The sequence below is a fragment of the Myxocyprinus asiaticus genome, chromosome 16 (genome assembly GCF_019703515.2).
Source record: "Myxocyprinus asiaticus isolate MX2 ecotype Aquarium Trade chromosome 16, UBuf_Myxa_2, whole genome shotgun sequence".
Classification (NCBI taxonomy): Eukaryota; Metazoa; Chordata; class Actinopteri; order Cypriniformes; family Catostomidae; genus Myxocyprinus; species Myxocyprinus asiaticus.
The window spans coordinates 33,566,617-33,593,123 of record NC_059359.1 but is presented as its reverse complement, the minus strand read 5'-3'; the positions used below and the strand labels follow the sequence as shown (position 1 = coordinate 33,593,123).

General features: G+C 37.3%; 1 protein-coding gene across 2 annotated transcripts; it reads right to left on the bottom strand.

The window, feature by feature from the left end:
* Positions 1 to 164: 164 nt before the first annotated feature.
* Positions 165 to 25,921, bottom strand: arhgef5 (Rho guanine nucleotide exchange factor (GEF) 5). 2 transcript variants are annotated; one of them, XM_051721161.1, is made up of 15 exons: positions 25,400 to 25,921; positions 21,411 to 24,652; positions 18,548 to 18,596; positions 18,193 to 18,245; positions 16,026 to 16,390; positions 15,025 to 15,185; positions 11,715 to 11,867; positions 11,486 to 11,615; positions 10,597 to 10,671; positions 10,403 to 10,492; positions 10,138 to 10,280; positions 9,743 to 9,886; positions 9,264 to 9,334; positions 9,078 to 9,182; positions 165 to 1,374 (listed from the first exon to the last, which is right to left on the bottom strand). In XM_051721161.1, the coding sequence occupies exons 2-15, from the start codon at positions 24,469 to 24,471 to the stop codon at positions 1,238 to 1,240; spliced, it is 4,737 nt and encodes a 1,578-aa protein (XP_051577121.1). In that variant the 5' UTR covers positions 24,472 to 24,652; positions 25,400 to 25,921; the 3' UTR covers positions 165 to 1,237. The 2 variants fall into 2 exon arrangements, with proteins under 2 accessions (XP_051577121.1, XP_051577122.1); XM_051721162.1 differs by having other exon boundaries at positions 166 to 1,374; positions 21,810 to 24,652.
* Between the last annotated feature and the right edge of the window lie 586 nt (positions 25,922 to 26,507).

Genomic DNA, 26,507 nt, shown 5'->3' with positions numbered 1-26,507 from the left:
TTCTATGGTAAAGATTTTTGGCAGAATGTTAAGATTCTCATTCACTTCCATTGCATCTTCTTTCCATACAGCGAAAGTGAAGGGTGACTGGCGTAGTCATTCTGCCTATCATCTAATGTTGTGTTCCACATACTGTAAGAAGTCATATGGGTTTGAAACAACATGAGTTTGAGTAAATGATGACAGAATTTTCATTGGGTGAACTATCCCTTTAAAAATGAAGTTGTTTTCTTTCATTTTTATTTAGGCTTAGGACGTGCAACTGATTTGTAAAACCAAAAATGTAATTTGCCAAACCATGAAATATTCTTTTAGGAGACCAATTATCTGTTTATTTTTAAGGCATATTGCATTTATGTGCAGTAAGTTTTAACAGCAAGCAGAGATGGTGCCAAATAATTCCATGAAAACATAATACTTTTAGCTTCAAAGTAAAAAAAAAAAAATGTTTATATACATTGCATAGTCTTGTTGACACATTGGTATTGCACCTTATTTTTGATCTATAAAAGTAGCCATCCAAAATGCATAAACTGTAATTATACATAAGCGTGTCCTGAATAAAATGTGCACACGAAATGTGTACATGTTGCAAAAAAAGTCCACCATATTTCATAAAACCCTAATAAATTGTCCTTTTTTCCTATTCTTAAAAGGTGCTTCCTGGAGCACAACAAAAACTTCTCTGTATACCATATACCTGTGAGGTCACAGTCCAACAGGGTTAACATTCCACTTGGAAGGGGATGTGATGTTTATAAATAACATTTGTTTTGGTGTAGGTATGCAGTATTCTGCATTACTCTCTCATATCCAGCGGTCACAGCTCCCCAGCGAGTCTCACTCATAACTCACTCAAACTTCTGTCCAGGAGCTCCCCACTTCCAAAATGTAAGACAGCCATCACCTTATGCGTCACTTAAACACTTGGGAAGTCGCTGATTTGGAGCAGGCAAGGAGGTCTTTTGCACAGAATTATGAGATATTTGAAGAGTCCAGCTGGTGTATTTCAGCATCTTAAAAGACTCTTCAGCAAGGTGTGGAGTACATTGACATAGGTGAGGGCATACCACCCACTGCACCCCTACCAGTTTGTGTGCTTGAGTGTACACACAAAATAAATACATTTCTCATGAAATTCAGGAATAAACCCATACAGTTCTTGCAGCTCTTTTCAGATAAGGCTCTTAACAGATTTTGTGGCTGAATAATTCTGCATGAGAATCTTGAAAGTCCCTCACATTGCAGCTGTAGCAATTTTCATAGTGTCCAGCAGGTTGCGCTTTCTAGTTTTGTCACTGACTATTGTCTCTAGGTGGGACTCCGGGGCCCAACCACGCTGCCTGTCTGAGAGGCGTGTCCCTTCCACCCAGCCTGAATAAAAAGGAGAGAATATTGAATGAGATTTTGTGTGTTTGTTTTGCAAAACATGAAAGTCATTAACACATTAGCATTAACAACATTAGTATCATGCCTGGCACGTACATCTCTATAAAATCTGTATGATTCTTATCTATGTGTACACTGTTAAAAATACAACTGTTTAAGAGGTAGAATAAAGGAAACTATCTATTTAAAGCTGGAACAACCAATCTTGAACATTGTTCGAAACATCTATACACCAAAAGTATCACACCAATTTCAAGCCTTTAAGACAAGAGACAAAACATTTTCAGATAAGTAACCGAATCCAGTTGCTTTTGACTTAATTTTCATTCTGCAATTACTTAGCTTATTTAAAAGTCTAACTTACAATGATCTGAACTGGAAAAAACCAGTAGAACATTAGGACCACCAAAGTCTCAACGCCCTCTCCTCTTCCTAGATAATCTGTTTTTGCTGGCCAGGTGAGGAAACAAACATTAATTCTACCTTTACACATCATGAGCTCCTTTCAGAGGCTAGTTGTGAAACAGTTCTGACCCTTGGTTCGCCTGTATCCATTTGAGTTTGCCTACCATCTACTGTACACTGGTGTGATTGACGCTATGAAATATATGCTCTGCAGAACTCCCACCTGAACAAGTCTGTCAAAACTGTCAGAATCAACATTATCTCCATGCTTTCAACAGCAACCATTTTACCGTCTTTCAAACAAACTCGGGGAGATTCCTGGATCAAGGGCTATTTTGACATTTGGTTGCAGTTCATGAGGCTTCAGGGTGTCCTAACTCCTGTTTTGTTCAACACCAGCTCAGGCTACCTGCAGAAGTTGTCCAACTACTAATCCATTGTAGGCTGCATTGACAAAGGAGATGAGCCTTATAAACTGGACATTAGCAAGACAAGAAAGGTGTTAGTAGCCCTTAGTCAAAGAGATTGTGCTGAGTCTTACAAGTACCCTACAAGTCCAACTCCCCAGCTAAACTGGCTTCTCTGGAGGCAGTGGCAAAGGAGATGATGTGGGTGATAAGTTCATAACAACCACACCAGGGCGCGTATTCACACAGATTTTTATCTTACCACTAGGAGTTCTCCAAAGAGTTCCTAGGAGTTTTTGCTTAAACCTATAGAGCTGTTCAGCTTGTAGTCCAAAAGCTTGAAGAGAATTCACCATGGGTTCCCTTGGGATTTTCCTATGGGTTTTTTTTTTTTTACTTATGAGTAAAATAAGGTCTGTGGTAGGGTTGCTCTTTGGTTACTTAACTTGATACTTAGGCAACAAAAAACCTCTGATTTTTGATTAAATTACACAGAAAATTACTTTCTGTGTAATCAGTTTAAAAGAACTGCATAAAGTCTAATAGATACAAATTATTCTTTTTCTGTTTAAATTTTTCTGGATTCCATGTTAAATGTTTTAATCAAATGTAATGATCAAATTGTGTTTAATCAAATACATACTGTACAGCTTTAATCAAATGAAAATATAATACTTTTAAACAATATATGTACATAGTGTGTATATATTATATATATATATATATATATATAATTTTTTGGTATAAAAAAAAAAGAAGCACAACAGAGCTTTACAGTATTAATGAAAACATTAAATTAAAACAATCTGATTACCTAAGGCAAAAGGCTGCCATGGCTAATTGTCAGTACACTTGCATATGTGATATTGCTTACAGATAATAATACTAATAATATAGCCATTTAATATTATGTTATTGTGACTATGAGTATTATTGCGACTGCTTTATTACACTTTTATACAGTAGTAATATTTTTCTGTCGTAATGTCTTCAATTTCATGCAATTAGTTGAATAGAGCTCTCATTTCAGTGGGACTTTTGTTTTGAAAGATCTTTGAAGTTCTTCCTGTTTGTGCAGGGTTCGTTATATCAAGCTTACCGTGACTTGTGAGCTGAAATCTCCGAGCTGCAACGGAGAAAGAGTTCATTATAGAGTTCTCTGCAGAAGGATACTATTGGACACACTGCATGAAAATCAAGCATTAGTAGTGTGTGTTGCATTTATGTGTGTGTTCGTGTGCATGCCTGTGTGTGTATGAAGGAGATGACAGGGCAGAGAGGCGCCTCTTATTCATACTGTGGTGTGCAGCGCATGTGACTGTATATTATTTAATTAAATGACACACTTCTGCTGTTTAATGACCATACTTGGCCATAAAGAGGCTTTTTTATTATTATTTTCATTTTGCTTAAGGCAGCATACTTTAATATGGTACCAAAATTAACAACAAGATACCATTGTACCATTTTTAATTTTTTGGTATCACGATATTTCATTAGTACCGGTATACTATGCAACCTCAGTCTGTGGTAAACATTACTTGACGAAACGTGGACGTTTTGTTCTAAAACATAAATTACACACATTCATACCTCAAACTTGTAATTTTGAAGCTGCCGAGCATTTTTTTTTTTTTTTACCTTTTTTCACTGCATCAAGAACACTTCCACAGGAAAAAATATGCTATGAAATGTCGGACGATGTGTGGTCTGGAGAGTGCATATATAGTTTGATATACAGTTGTATACTGTATATAGTATCTACATACGAATGACAGAAATAACCAATTCATCCACGCTACAGTTTTATTTTGATGTGGCCAGTGAACGCAGAGTTGTCAAAACCTTTATCTATGGTCTAATTTGGTTGTTTCAGTTGTTGGGAGAGGTAATTGCATCTTGAACTAAGATTACAATAATGAAAACACCCTCACAATTCAGGTGATACCTTTTTTAAAGGTCAATGTCAACATTATAATATGTATAATATTATAATATTAAATTAAATAAAACACATTGACTCAATTGTGATTCAGGTGATGCCTTTTTAAACAGTCAATGTCATAATAATATTCTAATATATTGTTTTAAATATGGATTGACGACAACAGCCATTCTTCGGATCGTTTGTGAGTAACTCTTAAATTAAGGATTTAGAAGTCCTCAGGTCGACCTCTAAGCTGTCTTGGGTTTAGGAGCTACTTTTTGCTTTAAAATGCTTCATGAACCACTCTTAGGTGAAATTTTTACGAGTCCTAAAATTAGGAGTGACACGCCACTAATTTTTAAGAGTTGCTCCAAAATTTCCGCGTTAGGAGATACTTTTAGCTTTAAGATTTTTTTGTGAATACGGGCCCAGAGCTCTAAGAGCCACTAGTTTAATCCAGTATTGGATGATCCAGCCTAATGGAGAAAGATCAGGGCTAGTGACCAATAGATCATTAGTTCCTGCAAGAGGTGAACCTTGAGCATTACGGGAACCACACTCTGCTGATTTTAGTCATGCCTTAAAGGTAGAACCTTCAAGAGACCTTGGAGGGGAGCAGTGTCCAAGTCACACCAACTAGCTACCAGGGAACCTCAGGGTTCAGTGCTTGGACCCCTCATCTTCTCCATATACTATACACGAGGATTAATTATTTAGGCACATGTCTTTTCAACCATTACTACGCAGATGACACACACCTCTACCTCTCATTCCACCCTATCGATTCTACATAACTGCACAGAACTTGACCTGCCTGCCTAGTATTTTGTGTTGGATGAAAGTCCCGCTCAATCTAGCAAAGACAGGCTTCTCGTTGTCCCAGCAAGCCCAGCAATACAACACAACTTCACCATTCAGTAAGACTCGTCAATGATTACACAGTCCAACAGCCACACAACTTGGGGTAGTGTTGGACGATCGCAGACCACATCGCAAAGACAAACTGATCATGCAGATTTGCATTGTACAACATTAGGAAGATCAGACCTTTCCAATCTGAGCATGCTACACAACTCCTCATCCAGGCTCTTGTTATATATAGACTGGACTACTACAATGGATTTATGGTAGGACTTTCTGCTTGTACAATCAAACCTCTGCAAATGATCCAAAAAATGGCAGTGCATATGGTCTTCAATGAGCCCAAGAAAAGGCATGCCTTTATCTCCCTGCACTGGCTGACAATGATTACTCATATCAAGTTCAAGGCATGGATGCTCACATATACATAGAACCACCACTGGGTCCGCACACCCCTATATTTACTCACTTCTACAACTCTTTGTGCCCTCCAGAATCCTGTGATCTCATATAGGCACAAAATCACTTTCCCGAACATTCACTTCCACTTTTCTTTACAGGTGGAACAACCTTCAGAACTCCACCCGAACAGCCGATTTCTTCACAACGTTCAAGAAATGTCTAAGGATCTGGTTTTACTTCTCCGAGCAAATTTAAAACTTATATTTCAGCATTTCGCATATTATTATCTCCTTTGGATTAATCACTTACACTTTATTCCTCATTTGTAAGTCGCTTTGGATAAAAGCATCTGCTAAATGAATAATTGTAAATGCACCCCTTGAGCAAGACACCTAACCTCAGGTTCCTACAGAGGGACTGGTCTTGTATCTGAAAATGACACTGATCTATAATGAAATTGCATGTTGCAGTGTAGTGTACTGTAAGTGGTAGAAACAAAATTCCAGTTGCCTCATTTGAGTGGTAATATATAAAAATTCAGGGTTCCCACTCTTTTCAAGACACAATTTTCCAGGACATTTAAAGGGCATTTTAAGTGCCCAATGAGTATAATATTTAAGCAAAAACACATGCGTCCATTTTAATCGAGCTTTTATTTTGGCGTTTCTGTTTGTTTTTGATGGTAGTTTCTCACCTCCAGATAAGCAGTTTGCTCCATGGCCCTGTGTGATTATTAATCCCCGTAAAGCTGTGATTCAGTTAAATAAATACATAGTCTGTATGTGCTGTGCACTTCAGAGTACTCTCTGTCTCTGTAATCTCACACACAAGAGCACGCGTGATGATCATGATGAGGTGTTTTCAGTGTATGAGTGGCCGGCTTCACATATTCATTTTGAAGCACACATCACTTGCAGATAATTTATTTATTCAATTAAATCAGAGACTTTTTTAGTATATTTATCACACTAGGACATATCAAAATTTTAATTTGATTAATTGTACATTCAAACATTAATTTTCATCCAAATATGTAATATTCCATGACATTCTGCGTTTTACTGCAAATGCAATTTTTTTTTAAAGATTCCGTGTTTTTCGCATACAACATGTGGTAACAGCAGTATAAGCTGACTCCGATCGTTGAATTATTGAAAATTAATTCACATCCCGTGATATAAAGGCCGAATCACCATGCTACCAACCCAGTGTGAATACATTTTTAAAATAATCAGTGGTCCAACTGTCATCGTTGTCTTAAGTTTATAACTCAGGGATGCAAACTCATGAGGGTTGAAAAAGTTGAGACAATCACTGATCCACGAACATGTTTTTTTTTTTAAGAAAAAGATAAAAGCACCAAGCTATTTTAATGGTTCAAGTATAGAAATCTATCTGCACAATTGTTCAAAATTAGCTGCAAAAACAAAGGGTATTTTGGTATGGCTTGCTTGTTTCACAAATTTGTTCAGTTTCATTAATTGATTAGTTTAGTGACCAATTCTGGAGATGCCACTAGGTGGTGACAAATTAGTGTCTTGTGTGCAATGAGTGAGTCATTGAATCATTTTGAGATGTTCATGACGGAAATCTGCCAAGAGACTTTATAGTACTTAAGCATTATAAGAACAAAGCAGATCTATAATTTCTGTTAACTTTGTGAACTGCCGAGCATGACTTGACTTTTCATCCAAAAAACAACAATAACAGTCTAATAATAATAATAATAATGAGTATCAATAACGTCCTTACCTTCTCCTTTATTAAAATGTGCATGTCAAATCTACTGACTTTAGTAGAATGTTTAAACATTATAAGAACAAAGCAGAGCTACTGTTTCCTTTTTCTACAGTATTTAAACTACTGAGCATGACTTTGATCAGAAAAGACAACAATAATAGCATAATAATAATAATTTTGAGTTTTTATAATATCCTCTCATCATTGTAAAGCGCATTTCAAATGAGTTGAGTCGAGGCGTCAACGCTCCGTTCAAAGCGTCAAGCGGCACTTTGCCCTTCCACATGACAAGTACTGCAGAAAGTGTCACGGAGAGAAAAAATATATTTGGAAGAGAAAAAAATGGCAATTGCTTTGATTGCAGAAAGTAAAAAGAGGACTCATTTATGTTTAGGTCTTTATTTGTTTTTTGGTGAATGTAATTATTGTAGTTCAATAACTGGGGTCTCTGGATACTCAGAAACGATAAGATAATAATGAATTAAAAGCAATTATGAGACATTCAATATCTCTTCATAAAATATATTTATTGTAGCTTTGTGCTCTCAAAGACATCATTTGTAAGGCAAAAACGTGTTTGGAAACACTTTTGGTGTGAAGATGGAGCCGAGGTTGCACTAATGCGTCACTTCATAGACTTCAATGTATTCGGCAGCGCTGTTATGTGAAAGCCCCTCAACGTGTATAAACATCAGCCACTTTTACAGGTTAATAGCTTTCCACCCTTTTCGCTCCATGATGAACAAGGTAGACTCACATTCCGATGCTCAAGTAAGCGAACAACATGCCCCTCTCATTAAGTCGGTAGGTACATGTACCAGGTAATTCAGTTTGTTTATGAATGAGAAATTTCACGAGGGCCACGTCTCACTTTGCACACGCTGCTGTAACCAAGCAAGTGATTAGTCGTAGCTGTAACCATTCAAGCGATCTGCCTCGGTTGGACAGCGATTGTCAAGCACACGATTGGCTGCTGCTGTAATCAATCATGAGGTTCTAAGCACCCATAACCGTTGATGTTAGATGTGTCCCAAATGACACTATACACTATGCACTTAAAAATTGTACTATGCACTCAGTCATATAGTATATGAATTTTCAAAGTGTAGTATCATCCCAAATGAAACACTTAACGTTTTTTTATTACATGGAAGCATTCGCCGTTTAACAGCTAACGGAAGTGACGTTTCAAACCCAAGCGTTGTGTTGCCACTATCTTTAGCACACTATCCACCCTCAGTTCAACACTTATATCTCAATAATATACATATTCACACAGCATGGTATGATGGTAAAGCATTTAACTCAAGGTGCTGTCCTCACAGAGGACAGTTTCACTAGTTGTCATATTCTCCATTATTTGCAATTATTTTGCCAGATCACCATCGCTGCTGGTAACGCCGCCTCTTCCGCTATGTACGGCAAGCCGCATACGCTGAGTGCACGAAGTGTCCAACATTCCACACTCCATTTTGACGGTTGAAAAAGTGCATCATCCAGGTTATCATTACACTTATTTTTGTTGCATTTTCAGTGTGAACATACTACTCGCACTACTTACAATTCAAAGTGACGTAAAATAGTGCAGAAGTGCGCGGTTTGGGACGCACCTGTTGTTTCACAATGCGCAGCCGCCGGCAGTGACAAAATGATACGAATTTGTGTATTTGACTCGTATTCCGAGTCTCGATCATTCCATGTTTTTGAACATTGCTAGAAACATAGTCAAACCATTTTATTATACTGAAATATTTTCCAGGACAAATAATTATTTTCCAGGACATTTAGGTATTTTTCTAATTTCCCATGACTTTTCCATGACTGGAAAACTACATTGCAAATTTCCAGATTTTCCAGGATGGGTGGGAACCCTGAGATTCTATTCATCATTCTTTAGGTAGTGTTACTGGAGATCTTTCCTCTATGTGATAAACATTATAACTCACCATCACTACTCTGCTCATGAACTAATAAGACATCAGCTTTCTCCAAACTTAGTTCATCTGGTTGCTGGGCAACAAAGGCTCTAATGCACTGCATTTGACCATAATCTGCAAAGAACACAAAAATAATAATATGAGAAAATTTAGATTGACATTGCTGTGTCCTTTGGAATAGAAAGTGGCACATACCTTGAACTGCACTGAAGTCAATCTCGGGATAAGGCCGCAAGAGTGCTGATATCCAGCGCAGTTTATCAGCTCTGGGGTAAAAGGAGGAAAAATGTGAAATGGGCACCAATTAGTCCAAGTTCAAAGTGACCGCTTCCAGGTGTCATTCTACAAAACTAGATTGCAAAACAGTAGACTATCTGATTCATGATTCATTCATTCAGTTTACTTAGAGTACACCTGCTTCATACAGTAGATATGATTGTGGATGATGACCAGCCTTCTATAAGTAATAAGTAATGTATAATGTTGCAAATTCTATTGACAGAAGAATGTTTGTTTTTTGGGGTTTCTGAATGGAAAATTCAGAATGACATTGGCATTGATCCTCTAATTGACTTATAAGAGTGTAATGATGTGATTATAATGCCTACTTCAAAACACTGTATAGACAAAACTGCTTTCTCCTAACAAACAAACAAGCACACTAACACACTTACTGTGTATCTGTCCGCAGTAGCACGGCTTTGTTTCCCATGTACAGACGGAACAGATTTTTCTTTAAGGAATGTAGTTTGAACCTGCAGTTCTCAACCCGCAGCTCTGAGACAGGAGCATGATCTATAACTGTAAACCGACCCCCTCTTCAGACATAAAGAGAAAACGAAAGAAACTTAAAATGCTTTATACAGCATATGGGATCCTTTCCATTAGACTAAACATGAAAAGACTACTTTCATTTATCAAATAATTATATGAATGACATATGAACTATGTTGCTATGCAAAGACAAAGTTGTAACTATATGCATTCACAGAAATTGTGTCTCTTAAAATATTATCTGTCTTGTGACAGACAGGTTTGGCTCTACTATGCTAAACATGGGCAAACATACTCTTTCCACAAAGAGAGCAGGAGGTAGTCATTGAAAAGGTGCATATAAACACTTCTCTCTGGCTCTTTCAGTGAGAAGTCTCTCAGTTCAGTAACGGGCCCCTCTCGCACCAGTCTGCGAGACTGGCTGATCAATGGAAGAGTCTAACGCAAAGAAATACAGTCATTATACACGTTCATAATAACTACACCCTATGCATTATGCAGATGACACACAGTACACATGAGCTTTCATGTTTATCATGTTTAATGTGTCTTATTCTCACCCTGCACTCAAAGTCAACTTTGGCATTGAGGGTCACGAGTGACTCAATGTTCTTCATTTGAGAGATACTCTCATTACTGTCCTGGATCATCTGTAAAGAAGCAATAAAGCAGGGGTTGGAGACAAAGAAATGATGAGAAATCCTGCTGTGGACATGTGAGTAAAATCATAAAAACTGTATCACAGAAGTCTCACCTTTTCCAGTAGTTTCATGGCCTTAATGGCCTGTGTCTCATCCTTGGTCTTTGGAGCTGTTCTTTTTACAATATTCTAATGAAAATGAAAATTATGATTTATATATGATATACAAATATAATATACTCTCACTGAGCACTTAATTGGGAACACCTGCTTATTCATATGATTATCTAATTAGCCAATCTTGTGGCAGCACTGCAATGCATAAAATCATGCCGATACGGGTCAGGAGCTTCAGTTAATGTTCACATCAACCATCAGAATGGGGAAAAATATGATACCAGTGATTTCGAGCGTGGCACGATTGTTGGTGCCAGACAGGCTGGTTTGAGTATTTCTGTAACTGCTGATCTCCTGGGATTTTCACGCACAACAGTTACTAGAATTTACTCAGAACGGTGCCAAAAATAAAAACATCCAGTGAGTGGCAGTTCTGCAGACAGAAACGCCTTGTTGAAGAGAGAGGTCAACGGAGAATGGCCAGACTGGTTTGAGCTGACAGAAAGGCTACGGTTACTCAGATAACAACTCTGTACAATTGTAGTGAGCAGAATAGCATCTCAGAATGCACAACATGTCAAAACTTGAGGAGGATGGACTACAACAGCAGAAGACCACGTCAGGCACTTTATTAGGACCACAGTGTTCCTAATAAAGTGCTCAGTGAGTGTATATTTTGACATACAGTAGTTGTTGCTTTTTTCAGCCAACATTCCAACAACTTGGTGTTTAATGTAATGGTAATTTCAGAGATCAAAGTCAAGAGAGAGAATTCATGTGAGCTCTTGAATCATTTGCAGGAGGCATGGCACTTCCTTCAATGGTTTGATATGTCATAGAAAAATGTGAGGGGCAGATTCAAACAGGATAGGGAAAGATAAATTACCTGCACTAGCAGTTTAAGGCGTGTGATTCTTTGGAACGGCAGTATGAGGAAGGAGCGTAAAGGCAGTCGTTGACAAACAGGGTTACGTTCTAGCTTTTCCACAGCTCTACGGAATTCATGACTTCCATCCCTTAGAGAAATGTAGGAATGAAAACAAGGAAATAAATTGGACAAAAAATGAAAGAGGAAATTGGCATTGGTTCAAAATATAGTGTAAACAGATACTCACATCAATCTTTGATATGTTTTGTCCTGATATGATTGGTTGGTGAGGTACGGCACATACACCTTGCGGAATCGAGGGCAGTGTTTGATAATGATGTCGCAGACAGTAAAGTGCATTATGTCACTCTCCACTTTTTCTTCCAACTGAGACAGAAAACTAGATTACAAAAGAAACTGATATTTTAGAGGACAAGTACTGCTTCAATAGATTACAAATAACTTACATAATTCAGATCTCAGAGCAGACATTTGGATAAGAACCGACTGCAGGTAGTTATCTGAACAAAGATAAAACATTATTGGCTAGCTTTACTAATTTGTAAATAAATTACATCAAATTCTGGTTAATTAATCAAAATAATTGCATATAGCATAATTTGCTGAGAAAAGCACCAAAATAAAAGAGAATGTATCAATTTATTCTTTATTGTGGCAGATGGGTAAATCATTGAATGTAAATACTGTAACAAAAAGTTGCTTTAAAGTCAATATATTTTTTGCTTTATTGCCTTAACATTGAGCACAAGCCTATCACTGGCCTACAGTCAACAGTTATCCATTTTGCAATTGTTTTTTTTTGTTTATTTTTTTTATGTCCATGATAGACTTGATGGCTCAAGGTTTATTTGATGATTAAAGAAATATTCTGGGTTCAATACAATCTAAGCTCAAAAAAAGCTTGACAGCATTTGTGGCATTATGTTGATCACCACAAAAATTAATTTTGACTTGTTTCATCTTTTCTTTAAAAAAAGAAAAAAATCAAGGTTACAGTGAGGCACTAACTAAAAACAACAACTAACTTTTTATTTTTCTGATTTGACATTATATATCTTGAGGTGTAAGGTAGCTCAGAAAAATGTATTTTGTTTTGTTCCCAATCATGTCACCTGTTACTGAGTAAAATTTTGTGATGATACGACAAAGCAATCAAATGTTATAGCATAACAAAAATAATTTATTCATGTCCAAAAATATCTCAAAACAATTCAAACATAATAACTGTACATAAGAACTCATTACACATGCAAACACAACAATGACTAAAGGAATGCTCTCTCTCCAAAGCATGCAGGCATGAGTAATGAGATCTCATTCAGTTCCATTCTGTGTCATTTGAGCCATCATTGAGTCTGTGTCAATTTACTTGGCGCTATCTCCTGGTGGCCATATGTAATTAGAGTGAATAATTTTCTCTGCCCATATTTGACGTCCACATCTAATTCCAGCGATCTGAATCCTAATACGATTGGTTTAGCCTTTCATGACGCTGAACAACGTACTACATAATTTCAGATGAAGTCATCTGATCAAGGAAAGCTAACGTGTTTTTAGTCAGTTTATGTGCTGTGCACATTGTGCTTTGTGTGGATTATCTAATGATAAATATATCCGATTATGTTGTGTGTGGACTCGTTTTAATGATATGATATTTGATATTTTATGTTCCATTTATTTTTCTTAAAGTTATAAGCAAAACCTGTTTAAATGTAACATGTATGTCAAACACATGTACTAAGCTATTACTTGCTATATTTTTGTCTGTGAGTAAAACAAATAGACTGGAGCTCTTCTGATTTGTCTGCAAATTTCAAAGTACTTGCTCGTTTTGGTCATAACGCCTACATGCATTGTAAAGTACAGCTTCTAAGCTTTAAAATGATACCTATTTTGAAATTTGAGGCTTAAAATGTTATAAAAGCACTTACAGAGTACATTAATTCTTCTGTTAAAATGCTATTACTGTATTATTTGAGCTGTAAAGTTCTTTAAATTGTTGTTTTAGGGATTTAGAATTGTTTAGGGTCATCAAGGCAAAAAAAAGTTGGATATAAAAATTGGTTATAACTTTACACTGAAACAATAAGCACTAAAATCATGTTAATATGTATTGTGGCTAAACTTTTGAAACATTTTTAATGTTTACGGATTGGCCCCCATTCACTTCCATTGCAGGTGCCTCACTGTAACCCAGATTTTTGGAGGGACAAGTCAAAATAAATTTTTTGGGTAATCAACATCATGCCACAAATGTTGTTGATTGAGCCTAACTTGTATTGAACCGGAAATATTCCTTTTAAAAGTGCACTCAATAATTTTTATCTCATTAAAAAACCTTTTACTCCTAAAGACATGACTTGTAATTTTGCAATGTGTGTCTAAAATCATGAGCACTCACATTAAAATGAAGACTCCAGTCATATCAGTAACCTTATAAAAGCTGTTTTATTCTACACACTCTCACGGTGAAATCGTAAGAATTCATAGACTTTTCTAAATTAGGCTAATTCGTATGATATCGTCCGACTGCACTCGTATGAATTTGTACGACTTTCACTACAGCCAATGACGTCGCTGGACATCTAATACACGACAATTACTTACTTCTATCATGTTTACACACTCTACTGATAGGTTAGGTTTAGATAAGGGGTTTGGGTAAGGGCATAATATTAATAAGCATGTCCTTAACGCCTCGTGCGCGAAACTCACGCTTACTTCCGCATTCCGCAATCGTACAAATTTACACTAATGAACTCGTACGAAATCAAACGAAATAGCCAACTTGTACAATATGTACAAATTTTCATTAGATTGAGTTAGTTTTATTCTACATGGGGGATGCCATGTTAGAATCACATGACCATTTACATAACATTTACATTTTATGCATTTGGCAGAAGCTTTTATCCAAAGCAACTTACAGTGCCCTTATTACAGGGACAATCCCCCTGGAGCAACCTGGAATTAAGTGCCTTGCTCAAGGACACAATGGTGGTGGCTGTGGGGATTGAACCAACAACCTTTTGCTTACCAATTCAGTGCTTTAGTCCACTACGCCACCACTGCCACATGACCAGCTGAATACTACTCGCTTAATCTCAGTAACCGTCCTGTTATTTGACACTTTCACTCACTGATTAAAGTAATCATCGCTGACTGTGAATACTAAATTTCTACAATGACATCTGAAACTGAAAACGATTGATTTTAAATGATGCAGCATCCAAGCCGATAGGTGTCAGTGTAAGTCCAAAATGACAAAGACAAGTTACCGAATGCACCTTTAATGCATATATTTTTAAACACATAATGTTTTATTATTATTTTAGTAAAATTAACATGTTAAATTAACATTAACACATTAAATTAATAATCAAAAAATTTGAATGTCTTATAATCAGCAGCACACATAGTGGTCTTAAGATCTAGAGAGCTCTAAGAAAAATACAACTGTTAAATAATCATGTATTGTCTTCAATTAAGCATTTTTCATGCAATAAAATATTGTGTAATTGTGTAATGATTCTAACCTGTGACTGACAGCTCTAACATCGCTTAACCTGGAGAAGAGCCAGTTTTTGTCTTGTGATGTCAGGAGGATGTTGAGTTGTTTGGACAAGACAAAGTTCTCCACTACAATGTCTAAACTGCGGCAGTATGATGCCTCAGAGGTCACTACCTCAAACCTCACCTGGAAAAGACACAGACTCTTCATGATGCTGTCCTCACTCATAAAAACAAACACTTTTGAGCACAACACATCCGAAAGGGACAATTTTGAGAGATAAATACATCACTATTAAGACTGCAATGTCCAAAATTATAAATTCAGTGGTCCCAATTATTTGGACATTTAGCCAATGTTCATTATAAAACTAAAACAAAACTAAAATAACATTTTATTGCTATTTTTGCAATTCCTTTTACTTTTGTCTTTATTTTGAATAAGCTCTCTATTATTGCCATTTAAAACCTTCTTTCTTGTAAAATGTTTTGCTTGGAAATTGTGCTAGTGCTAAATTTCTTTTTTTTTTTTAAATGCCACTTGCTTTGATTGTTTAAATTGTGACTTACACTACTGGTCAAAAGTTTTGAAACACTTACTCATTCTTTATTATAATTTTTTTCACATTTTATAATAATAGTAAAGTCATCAAAACTATGGAATAACATAAATGGAACTATGGGAATTATGTTGTGACTAAACAAAATCCAAAATAAATCAAAACTGTGTTATATTTTAGCATCTTCAAAGTAGTCACCCTTTGCCTAGAATTTGCAGACATGTACTCTTGACATTTTCTCAACCAACTTCTTGAGGTATCACCCTGGGATGCTTTTTAAACAGTATTGAAGGAGTTTCCATCTATGTTGGTCACTTATTGGCTGCTTTTCTTTATTATTTGGTCCAAGTCATCAATTTCAAAAACTTTTTTTTTTTAATTAAATTTTAGTTTTATAATGAAATGAATTAATATGGTGGCACAATTATATTTTTGTCTACAAAACTAATTTCAAACTATAGTTCTACCTCCTGCAGACGTCTCTCATCTTCAGTGAGTGTCTCGATCTCTGGGCTGGTCCTTACTCCGGGGAGGTCCTGCCACAGTGTGGGTGAGGAGGCAGAGATAGACAGGCGTGGGGAAGGAGGCCTGTTTATGGCTTGCTGAGGCACAGCAAGACTTTTAAAGGAGTTGCTTTGGGACAGAGTGTGGGGGTGTAGGGGCACTGGAGGGAGAGCTGGGAGAGGCCTGTGTGATAGCTTAGGGGAATGATTCGGAGAAGATGATGTTCGGATAGCAGAATGATAGCCGCTTAACGCTATGGAATCAGAATGAGTTAGCTGGATCTCTCTGTTCTGGACCACCTCACTGTACTCCTGATACAGTTGAGAGTCTGCAAGAGAAAACAGTATAGAGTACGTCAAATCAAGTTAGAGAACAGAGATCAAGTCAGAAAGACAAAGAAATTAAACAGAGCAGTTAGCGAGCAAGTACTGCAGGCCAATAAATAAATAGAGCAGTGTATTTTTTCCATACACTGGAAGTGAATACTGACTGAGACTGTCAGTCCTTAACATTCTGCCAAACATCTCTTTTTGTGTTCCATGGAAGAAAAAAAAATCATGCAGGTTTGGAACAACATAAGAGTGAATAAATGATAACAGAATTTTCATTTTTGGATGACATTTTTTCAGTCTGTTCCTTAAACAAATCTATGACTACATGACTTCAAAAGACTTGCCGAATGAGTCATATGGCCTACTTTTATTATAAATTTGTGATGATTTTTTTTTGTTTTTTTGTTTTTATCATTTTTGAGCTGGACGGCCCTCATTTACTTTCATAATATGAAAAAAAGAGAGGCCAGAATACTCTTAAAAATTCACCTTTTGTGTTCGACAGAGGAAAGAAATTCTTACAGTTTTGAAACGGCATGAAGGTAAATAATAAATAGTAATGTAATGAGTAAATAATGAAATAATTTTAATTTTTCTGTGAACTATCCCTCGAAATATGTTGAGCAATTCTAAATGTAATGCAATTAACATATTTTTCCTCATTAGACATTATAACTGCTTTATTTTGTTCTCTCTGACTGTCAGAGTTTTTTGCTTTAATGTTTTATTTTTGCCACTAGAGGCCCTCATTGTGTTTCATTTCAGTTTCCCGCCATTTTATCATGTGTTATTGTTTTCACCTGTGCCTCATTCTGGACTGTGTATTTAAGCTGATCACTTCCTTTGTTTCTTTGCTTGGTTATTGAGGTTCCTAGCCAGTTACTGCCGTAAGTCTGCTCTAGTTCCAGGTACTAAACTTTGTAAGCCTTTCGGTTTGTTCTTTCCCCGTGTTTATTTTTTGCTGTTTTTTGATGTCTTTTTCCTGAGTTTTTTTGGAGATTATTTTTTCCTCCTTTCGGATCCTCTTCTGGACTAAAGATTTCTGTTTTTTGTGATTGTCAGTAAGAAATTGCTTTTGTACTCTTTTGCTATTTTTGTTAAACTCTTCTGAGTTCTTTTTAAGAGTGCGTCTGACTATTGGGTTTAACTCCCTTCTGTGGCTCAGTGGTAGAAATTAAGACTCTTGCGCCAGAAACCCAAGTTCAATTCCCGGCTCTGACTGGAGCAGCATAGTTTGCACACGCACACAGAATAATTCAGCACTCTCGATTATTAGTAACTGGAAACTGTTAATTACACCCTAATGGAATGTTTAACAAAAGTAAATTGATAAAGAAATATTTATGAATAGGTGGGTAGCAAGAATATGTACACCAAGTGTGAGTGAGACTCTCTCCATAAAAGCTTATTTGATTACTAAGTGAGCATTTGCAGCTGTTTATGTGCAGTTCTGAGTGATGTGCAAGCACAAACCTGTTCTTAGCCTAGAGGACTGGCAAAATAGCATAGCTAGGAATGACAAAACTTTCCCTGCTCTTGACATCTGAATTGCATAAATGCTGTAGGTTTTGGATATTGCAGCCAGTTAGAATTGTATATATTCACCTCCATTTATACAGAATGGCATATGGTATGGTTGTCATGTCAGCACAACAACACTATGCTATGTTCCATTGTACTGTTTTTAGTGAACTTCCAACACATTAAATTAGAAACAATTATTTGTAGTCTGTTATAGGTATGTATATAGTGCATGCATAGTGCTGAACAGCAAAATTACACAATAAGAGAGACTCACTAAAGTATTTAGAGTTCCTCCTTATTGTCCTCTGAAAAGATTCAGTCATTTTCCTGAAAGGAGAGTTTAATAATAATTGTGATATCATGGTCACTTTTAAGACCGTCTACAAGAGTACAGAGCAGGCATGAAAATCTGTAGTGTTGTAATACATTTATAAACTTTACCAAGCAATACTGTAAAAAGAGGGTTGTTATCATGCTATCTTTTCCGTGCATCATTTTTTTTCAACCCCAAAACAAAAACATTTTTAATCTAAATGATTACAGCTGTGCTAACGGATATTATCACATTCTAAATATATATTAAAATATATATATATATATATTCAAAATAAATTGCATAATTCTCCTACCTCAGATCCACTTCACTCCAGGAGAACCAAAATTCATCCTCATCCCCATCTACACAACCAAAACAGAGAGAAATCAGCACAAATCACAGAACTACAAGCTGTTTATTCTAATACTTCTTGGGTTTCCTTTAACCAAGATAGGATCAGAATGAAGAAAAGATCCTTTTACTCAACCTGAAATCAAAGCAAATAAGATAGTTTCAAGATCTTGCTTTCCAGTCAGTAAATAGCTGAAAAGATAGTCTAGTAGACCGTACATCCTCATGGTATGAGCAATTTAGCAGTTCTAATGAAAATATGGCAATAAACTAAAAATAACCCTATTGCAATGAAAAATCTGAAGAAAAAAGCAACAGGAAAAGTACTGGTGGGTGACTTGTTAGTGAATGAATGAGAATGACTTTGTTTATGAAACAATGGAAATCTGGCAGCTCAGAATTCTGACTTCTTGTGTGGTTTCAGAGTCCTGAGAAGAAACGTAATTTTTATGTCTATATAATGACATTACTGTAAATAAATACATTTAGTATTGTTTACAGGATCAATTTTCTGTTTCAGTTTTTATCAAGTCAAGATCAAGAATAAAAACAAGAACCAAAACAAAAGTTTGGAAAATAACACTGTCATTGATGTTTAGTGCTTGTTCTTAATTCCTTAAAGTCAACATGAAATTAAAATTGGCTGACTCTATTTACTTTCTTGACACACATTACTGGTCTTATTGTGAATGATTCATCAGTGCACATTCCAAACCCCCCCCCAAAAATGGCTTCATAATCTTTTATCAAAACATTATAACTAAAATATAAAATGGCATTCCTTTTCGGCTGACTTCACCAAGCCCTCTTGTTATTCAACTCCTTCACATCCAACCACCTGTCACTAAAGAGATCATTTTCATTATCAAATCAATTCCCAAGATAAAATACATTTCCACCCTCCTTTTTTTTTCTTGAAATACGTCACATTGTGGAAGTTAAATGGGAAGTACGCCATTTTTTGTTGACCTCAAAGGTGATGTGTGTAATTTGAGACAGCCATTTGTAGGTTGATTTCCCCCAAAAAGGGTGAACATTGCGGAATTATCAAAAATGTTTGTTTTAGCATCCCGATCAGCAATTCGCTTTGGTGATACTACAGTGTTGTAGAAATTATGCACCTTTAAAATGTCTGTGGTCACCAACTTCCAGTTAAAAAAACCTCTAATTTCTTGATCCCATTCCATGGCTGAGAATTATGTGGTCGGAATAAAAGCTCTCACATTCCAAACATGATTGTCAATAGAGAATTATAAGTGCTCATAAATGTTCAAATGTAAGGAATACTCAATACTTTGCAAGGAAATCAACCTTACAAAACACACATATTGACACTTAGTTATGTGAAGATGGCTCATGGAATTTTATGGTACAACCTTGCATAAGCACATTTAGTTTCCCTACTTGACACTGTACATATCAACAGCACTGTTATATTAACCATTATAGAATATGCTCAATAGACATTACAAGACCTCTTTGCTCAATTCAAAAATCAGTGGCCCTGTTTACACTGATTTTTTTTTACACGCTTCCTTTTTGGGCGATCCAATCATAAGTGGACAGGACAGACACATTACCGTTTACACCTGGTCATAATATGTGTCTCTTTTGACCACTTGTGTTTGGATTTTGAGGGGAGGGTCTCTGATTTCATGACAACATACATCCTGATTATGATGTCAGTGTGTTACTGCATGTAAATAAAGTGGAAAAAAAAAAAAAGAGTAAAACAAGAAAAGCGTGAAGACAAACAGATGCCCACTGATTCTACCAATTCTACTTGCATTTAATCTTACCACAGACATAGGGCTGGGCAATTTGGCTGCAAAAATTATATCTTGACATTTTTAGCTTATTGACGATTTCTGGTATATATCTAGATAACTACGTATTTGTTCTGAAATAGGATTAAAAGTGTTTTTGTTTAATCAGAGGAACCATTATTTCAACTGAACAGCTATTGTAGCTATATATATTTATATATAGCTAGATATGTATGAGTAAAAAGAAAAAAATAACAAGGCATGTTTTCCAAATTTTTCACTGAATTAATATTTAATACATTTAGTTACACTAATACAACAATACAGTAATAAAAAGTAAACTGAATTATTATTACTATTATTATTGTTATTATGAGGATTATATTTGTTTTGTACAATAGTAATACATTTTTGTCTTATTTACTTCACATGGAGCTTTTATTTGAATGGAAAGCTAAAAGTGCTATTGTATTTACAGGCTATTGTCGGAACATGGGAAGTGCAATATGTACTTGACAGTTTGCACTGTTGCTCACTACAGATCTGTTGTAGACACAGTCACCTTCTTTTCTGTGATACGATGTCCCATTTTTAGATTTGTGTAATAACTTGTAGCGGTTACAAATGTTTGGAATTTCACGAATGAGTGTCCCTACAGCGCTCTGCTTTCACAATGCACACAAACTTAAAAAATGTGTATAATAATCCCCTCGTAAGTCACAACTCTTGTTTTAACACAGGTTTTTTTTTAACGCAGGTTGACTGACAGGTGAGTGGGTGGTGCTTCGCTGCTGTTCGAATGCAGTTGAACTGATGAGTGTTTACACTACTAGCCCTATGTGGTCACAAGGGTTTTGAACCACATTCAATCATCTTCGAATGTGGTTGAAGTCGACAAATCTCAAAATGTTTTGAACATCATTTACACCTGTCTTTAGTGTCGTCCCGTTCAAAATGGATTGCCCAAAATGCAACTAAATACCAGGTGTAAATGGGGCAAGTGATACTAAGGTGGCAAGGGTGTCTACTGTGGCCTGCTTCATTTGGTTCTCCTCTCACCTGATACGTTGAATATTCTTGTCCTGCGATCCCTTCCAACTCCTCCCTCCTCCTCCTCTTCTTTGTGTTTGTCCGTTGTCTTTCGGAACCCTCGCCTTCTCATCCGAGCCTCATTCCCCAAATCTTGAAAACTGCTAGAGCTTAAAACAGCTTCTGGTATTCTATCTTTCTTCTCATCTACATGCTCCTCTTCATCTCTATCTGCCTCTCCTTCTGAAAACAACATGTGCTGGACAGAACTAGGGTCCAGCAAGTCATGTTCAGATTTCTCATTCAACTCTCTCTCCTTCCCTTCCTGTTCTCCTTCCTCTATCAGTCCTTTCTCCTCCCTAGATTTGTCCATTTCTGTCTCACTCTCTGTTTGTGTGTTAATTTTGATGTCTATGTGTAGCATACTACCTCTTTTATTTTCTGTGTCCACAGTTACTCCTTCCCGAGACTTCGGACCCAGGATCTCTTTCACCACGCTCTTGGCCCATCTGAGGTGAGGAGCAGTAGAACATCGCTTTCTTTCTTCTAAAGTACTCAAAGTGTCATCCGAACAAAAATGCTCCATTTTGTCTCCAGGAGCATCTTTTTCTGCCTCTTGAAAAGAGCTCTCACTCTCTGAAGCCACATACCCATTTTCCTTGCGGGACTCTGAAGTTTCTGACAGCTCTGGTGGTAAAGGCTCACTATCTTTTTCTGATGTCTTGTTGGGAGGAGTCATTTGGTCTTCTAGTGATGATGCATCTTCAATTGCCTGGTCATTACTTCCCGTTTCTTCCCCTGTGGTGTCATGTTTGTCTTTGTCCACATTATGAGAAAGGGTGAGATCATCCATTGCTCTTTCAATGTTCTGTTCAGTGGATCCATCCTTTTCAGAGGCTTCATTTCCATATGAAATGTTCACTTCACCTTGATTGTCCATGTTATGATCTGAATGCTGATAGGCCTCTTCTTCAACTGTGTGGTCAGCATTTGCATCACATTTGGCTTGTGACTTAGGAAGGGTCTGACCAATCACACAAAAGACTGTTACAGAACTTTTTGGTCCTCTATGATCCTCTCTCACATTTGCTGTTTGATTTTCTTCATCTGTCCTGACCTCTTGGTCCTCAATACTTTTGGATTGTCCAGAGAGATCACTGGCAACTCCACCGTCCCAAAATTCTTTACAGTCTTCAAAATCATCTTCCTCGGCATCATCTCCTCCACTGGAGACTGTCACAAACCCATCATCTGCTGGAATCATTCTATTCTTCTCCCCTTCCGATTCTCCTTCACTTCCTTCCTCATTCTCCAAGCAGCCATATCTATTGTTCCCTCTCTCTTCCTCCCTGTCATTCTCCTCCCCTTTATCTGTCAAGTTTTCTCTGTTCATTTGCCATTCTGGTTCCATAGCTTCTCTGTCACAAGCTACGTCCGCTCTCATCCTTTCCTCCTCACTTTCTGCATCCACAACTCTTATGAACTCCCCAGCCTTCTCTAGTTCTCTATACCAGTCTTCCCGACTCATTCCCTCTCTTTCTGTCTCTCTCTTTGGCTCTTCTTCATCTTTAGCTGTCTTGTATCTTTGGATATACCTCTCCCTTGCTTTCTCTCTCTCTGCATACTCTTCTAAAGAGGACTCTTTTCTCTCACTTCTTGTTCGTGGTTCCAGCCACATTTTCCACAACTTGTTTTTAGATTTCTTCTTCTCTGTTACCTCAGCCGCAACGTTTTCCCTCCCCTCTTCTTCCCACTGGGTACTTCTTACCTCCTGTTCTGCCTTCGTCAGTTTCTCTTTATCAGTCTCAGATGTGTTTTTTCTCGTTTCCCTCCTCTGTTCATTCTCTGCATCACTTCCTGAAATCCACTCTCCATTATTTTTTTCGTTCTTCTCCATGTTATTTCTCTCTGTCTCTCTGTTCGCTCTCCTCTGCCTGTCCCTCTCTTCAATCTCTCTTTCTGAATATCTATCCCTCTCTCTTATTCTCTCTCCCTCTTTATACCTTCTTCTCTCAGCTGTATACGAGTATGCATCTCTGTTTAGGTAATCTCTTCTTTTCTCCGGGGTGTCTCTCATTCTGTCCCTCTGTCTCTCTGTCCTTTTATTCAAGTCTTCATCTCTCACTCTTTCTGGGTCTCTGTATCGCTCCCAACTTTCCCCTCTTGGATCTCGATACCCTGTCTCTCTTTCTCGTGGCACTGCCATGTCTTGCCATCTCTCTGCTTCTCTCTCTCTACATCTGTCTCTCTCTCTAAGTCTTTCTATTCGTTCTGCTTCACTGTCTCCTTCACTCTTGTAGTGTTTATGTCCCAATTTAGAATCGTCTTCTCTCCTCCTTCCATTTTCCCTCTCTCCATCACTATCTCCTTCACTTCTTGTATTTCTTTGTATATTTCTCTGTCCCTCTCTTTGTCTCTCAGCCCTCCTTTCCCTGCCTGAAAAGCCCTCAGTCTGTCTTTCCATAAGTCGGGGATCAGATCTACCCTCTCTCTCTCTTTGTCTGTCTCTCTCTCTCTCCCACACGTACCAATGGTCACTGACTCCTGGGTAACTCTCTCTCCTTCTTTCTCTCATTCCTGGTTCAAACTCATTGTCTGGCTCCCTCTGCCTATCTGGCTCCTCTTTCACAAGCCTTCTCATTTCGTTTCTCTTCAACTCTTCCCTGTATTTTGCCATTTTTCTTTCATTCTGCATGTCCATATCTCTGTATCTCCTTCTTTCTCTCTCTCTGTCCCTTTCTCTTTCACTTTCATGCAGCACTTCCTTTAGTTTTCCTATATGTCGCTCCCTGTCATGATCTGGAAGTGGCACCTTTCCGTCTCTCTCTTTGGTTAGTCTTGTCATCCTGGGAAAAGTGTCCCTTTTCCTCCTCTCATTCTCTCTGTCATCATATTCGCCCTGCTCTGCCAATGATGCCCTTCCATTTGGACGTCTTTCTCCATCCCTCCACCTCTCTCTTTCTCTCGAGTTCATCTCTCCATCTCTTCCCCCCCTGGTTGCAGGTAATCTCTTTCTCTCTCTGGTCCAATTGTATGAGTCTGGTTCCATTTCTCTTCCTCTGTCCCTCAGTTTTTCCGATACTTTGTCCATTTTCTGGCCTCTCAGAATCTCCTTTTCACTCAGGTCACCTTTGCAGATTTGCAGATTTTGCAGGGGTAGTGACACAGTTAATTAATGCACTTGATTGACACCTGTCTAGTGCACCTTAAGAGGATGGTATGTTCTGGATGGCCCAATTAGTTTGATTGGTTTCCATGGCAAGAAGAAGAACCTATCAGAGATAAAAGATGTGAAGGTAAAGTTACATATGATCAAACCAACCAAAATTCATATTGAAAAAGGAACATGAGTAAATGTTTAAAACATCTGTGAAAACCTCTGCGAAATCTTGTTGCAACATGTCAGGTACTGTATATAACTTGGCAGTTTACATGGTTGCTGGCAGCACAGCCTATATTTCTAAAGTGCAGTTTAAATGCGTAATAGATGTTGCTATTTATTATTTAGACACTCTTAATACTCCTACAAGCTATGCAACAATTAAACTAGTAAGAACTGTCATACTTATACCAAATATTAATGCAGATGATTTGCAAAATACCCTGTTTGTCAGCAAAGCATAATAATGCGTCAGAAATTTACAAAGAATGCAGCTGAACCAACCACTGCCCTCAGTCCTATTCTTATACTTTGTTCAGAGGCATTTCAAGTAACTCATGGCTAAGTAAGAACTATTAAGACGGGTTACAGAAACTGAACTTCAACATGGCTGACTCAGTCAAGACATGCTGAATCATATAACGCAAGAAGCGTTAGCAAATACATAAGAAACAAATGACTGTGGCGACTAGCATTAACAGATGAATTGTATAAACAGATAAATGTTTTCAAGCATGACAAGGCAACATTCGCTGCTGTGTGGGCTTGTTCATGAACAAGTACCAGTGTTGTTTGTTTTATCAAAGGTCAACAAAAAAGAAAAGACGGAACAGTTTTAAGAATAATGCTGAGGACTCACCTGAGAAGTGTCTTGGGGGATGCTCCTCTCTCTCTCCCCCCTCTTCCTTCTCGTTTTAGACACTGTGAATCTTGGAGGATTTGCACAACTCACAGACATTCCACATATCAGTGTTTGCCCACTGAGAGAGCCAAAGTTGAGTGAGATAAATGCTCTGCAGAAAACACTGATTTAATTATCTGGCCTGCCTGTGTTCTACTTAATCTGTTCATCTAAGCAGTTTTCAACACAGTAAAAAGATTCTCACAGCCTTCCCCTCTCTCTCTATCTCTATCTCTCTCTCTCTCTCTCTCCCTTCCCCTCCTCCCTCCCTTTTCAAATTCCCAAACAAGTCTGAACAGATTGACACTTATCTTCCTCCACTGCTCCTCCTCTTTTTCTTTTCACTTTTACCCTCCAGAACTGTCTTGAGTCGTAATGTAAACGTCTGTTTTAAGCAGGATTCCTTCACGTCTCACGAACTCAGTAGAGCCACAGTGATTGCGTTACAGCTAGTTCCAGTAATCCACCCCTTCACTCCCCTCTCCCTCACTGGCACTGCATGCTTCTGCTTACAGAAATAGGAAGTACACTGTATGGGCGTCTCAATTCAATTCAATTGTGTCTGGGTGTCTCTCTGCTGTGTTGTGATTGGTAGGTTTGGAGATGCTGGGTGTGTCTGTTTTCTCAGGTAGGTTAAAAGACATGAAAAAGAGTGAGCAAGGGGAGGGGTGGATGAGTGTGTCCATACAAAGTAATGTTGTCTGCAAGTTGTTCTTCAGCAGCTTGTAAAACTGTTGAAGCTGCAAAAGACAGTCAGAAGCACAGATAAGGCATTAATATTCATATTAGGAAGGATGAATAAGAAAACACAAGGAACAATGGTGCATTTAGTATATTTTTAGACATATTATTTATGTTTCTAAATTGTGCAAAATCTTTCAAGAGTCTACATTTGTGTGTTTTTTTTATAAACTATTCAGTTTTTTTACAATATTATTGTGGTTACGAATAAAAAATATTGGATGCAAAGCATTCAAAAACATTTGGATAAAACATTCCCTGAGGGAAATTTAAATGTTACTGCTAGATATTATATTTGTGTTCCACATTGTCAATCTCTAATGCT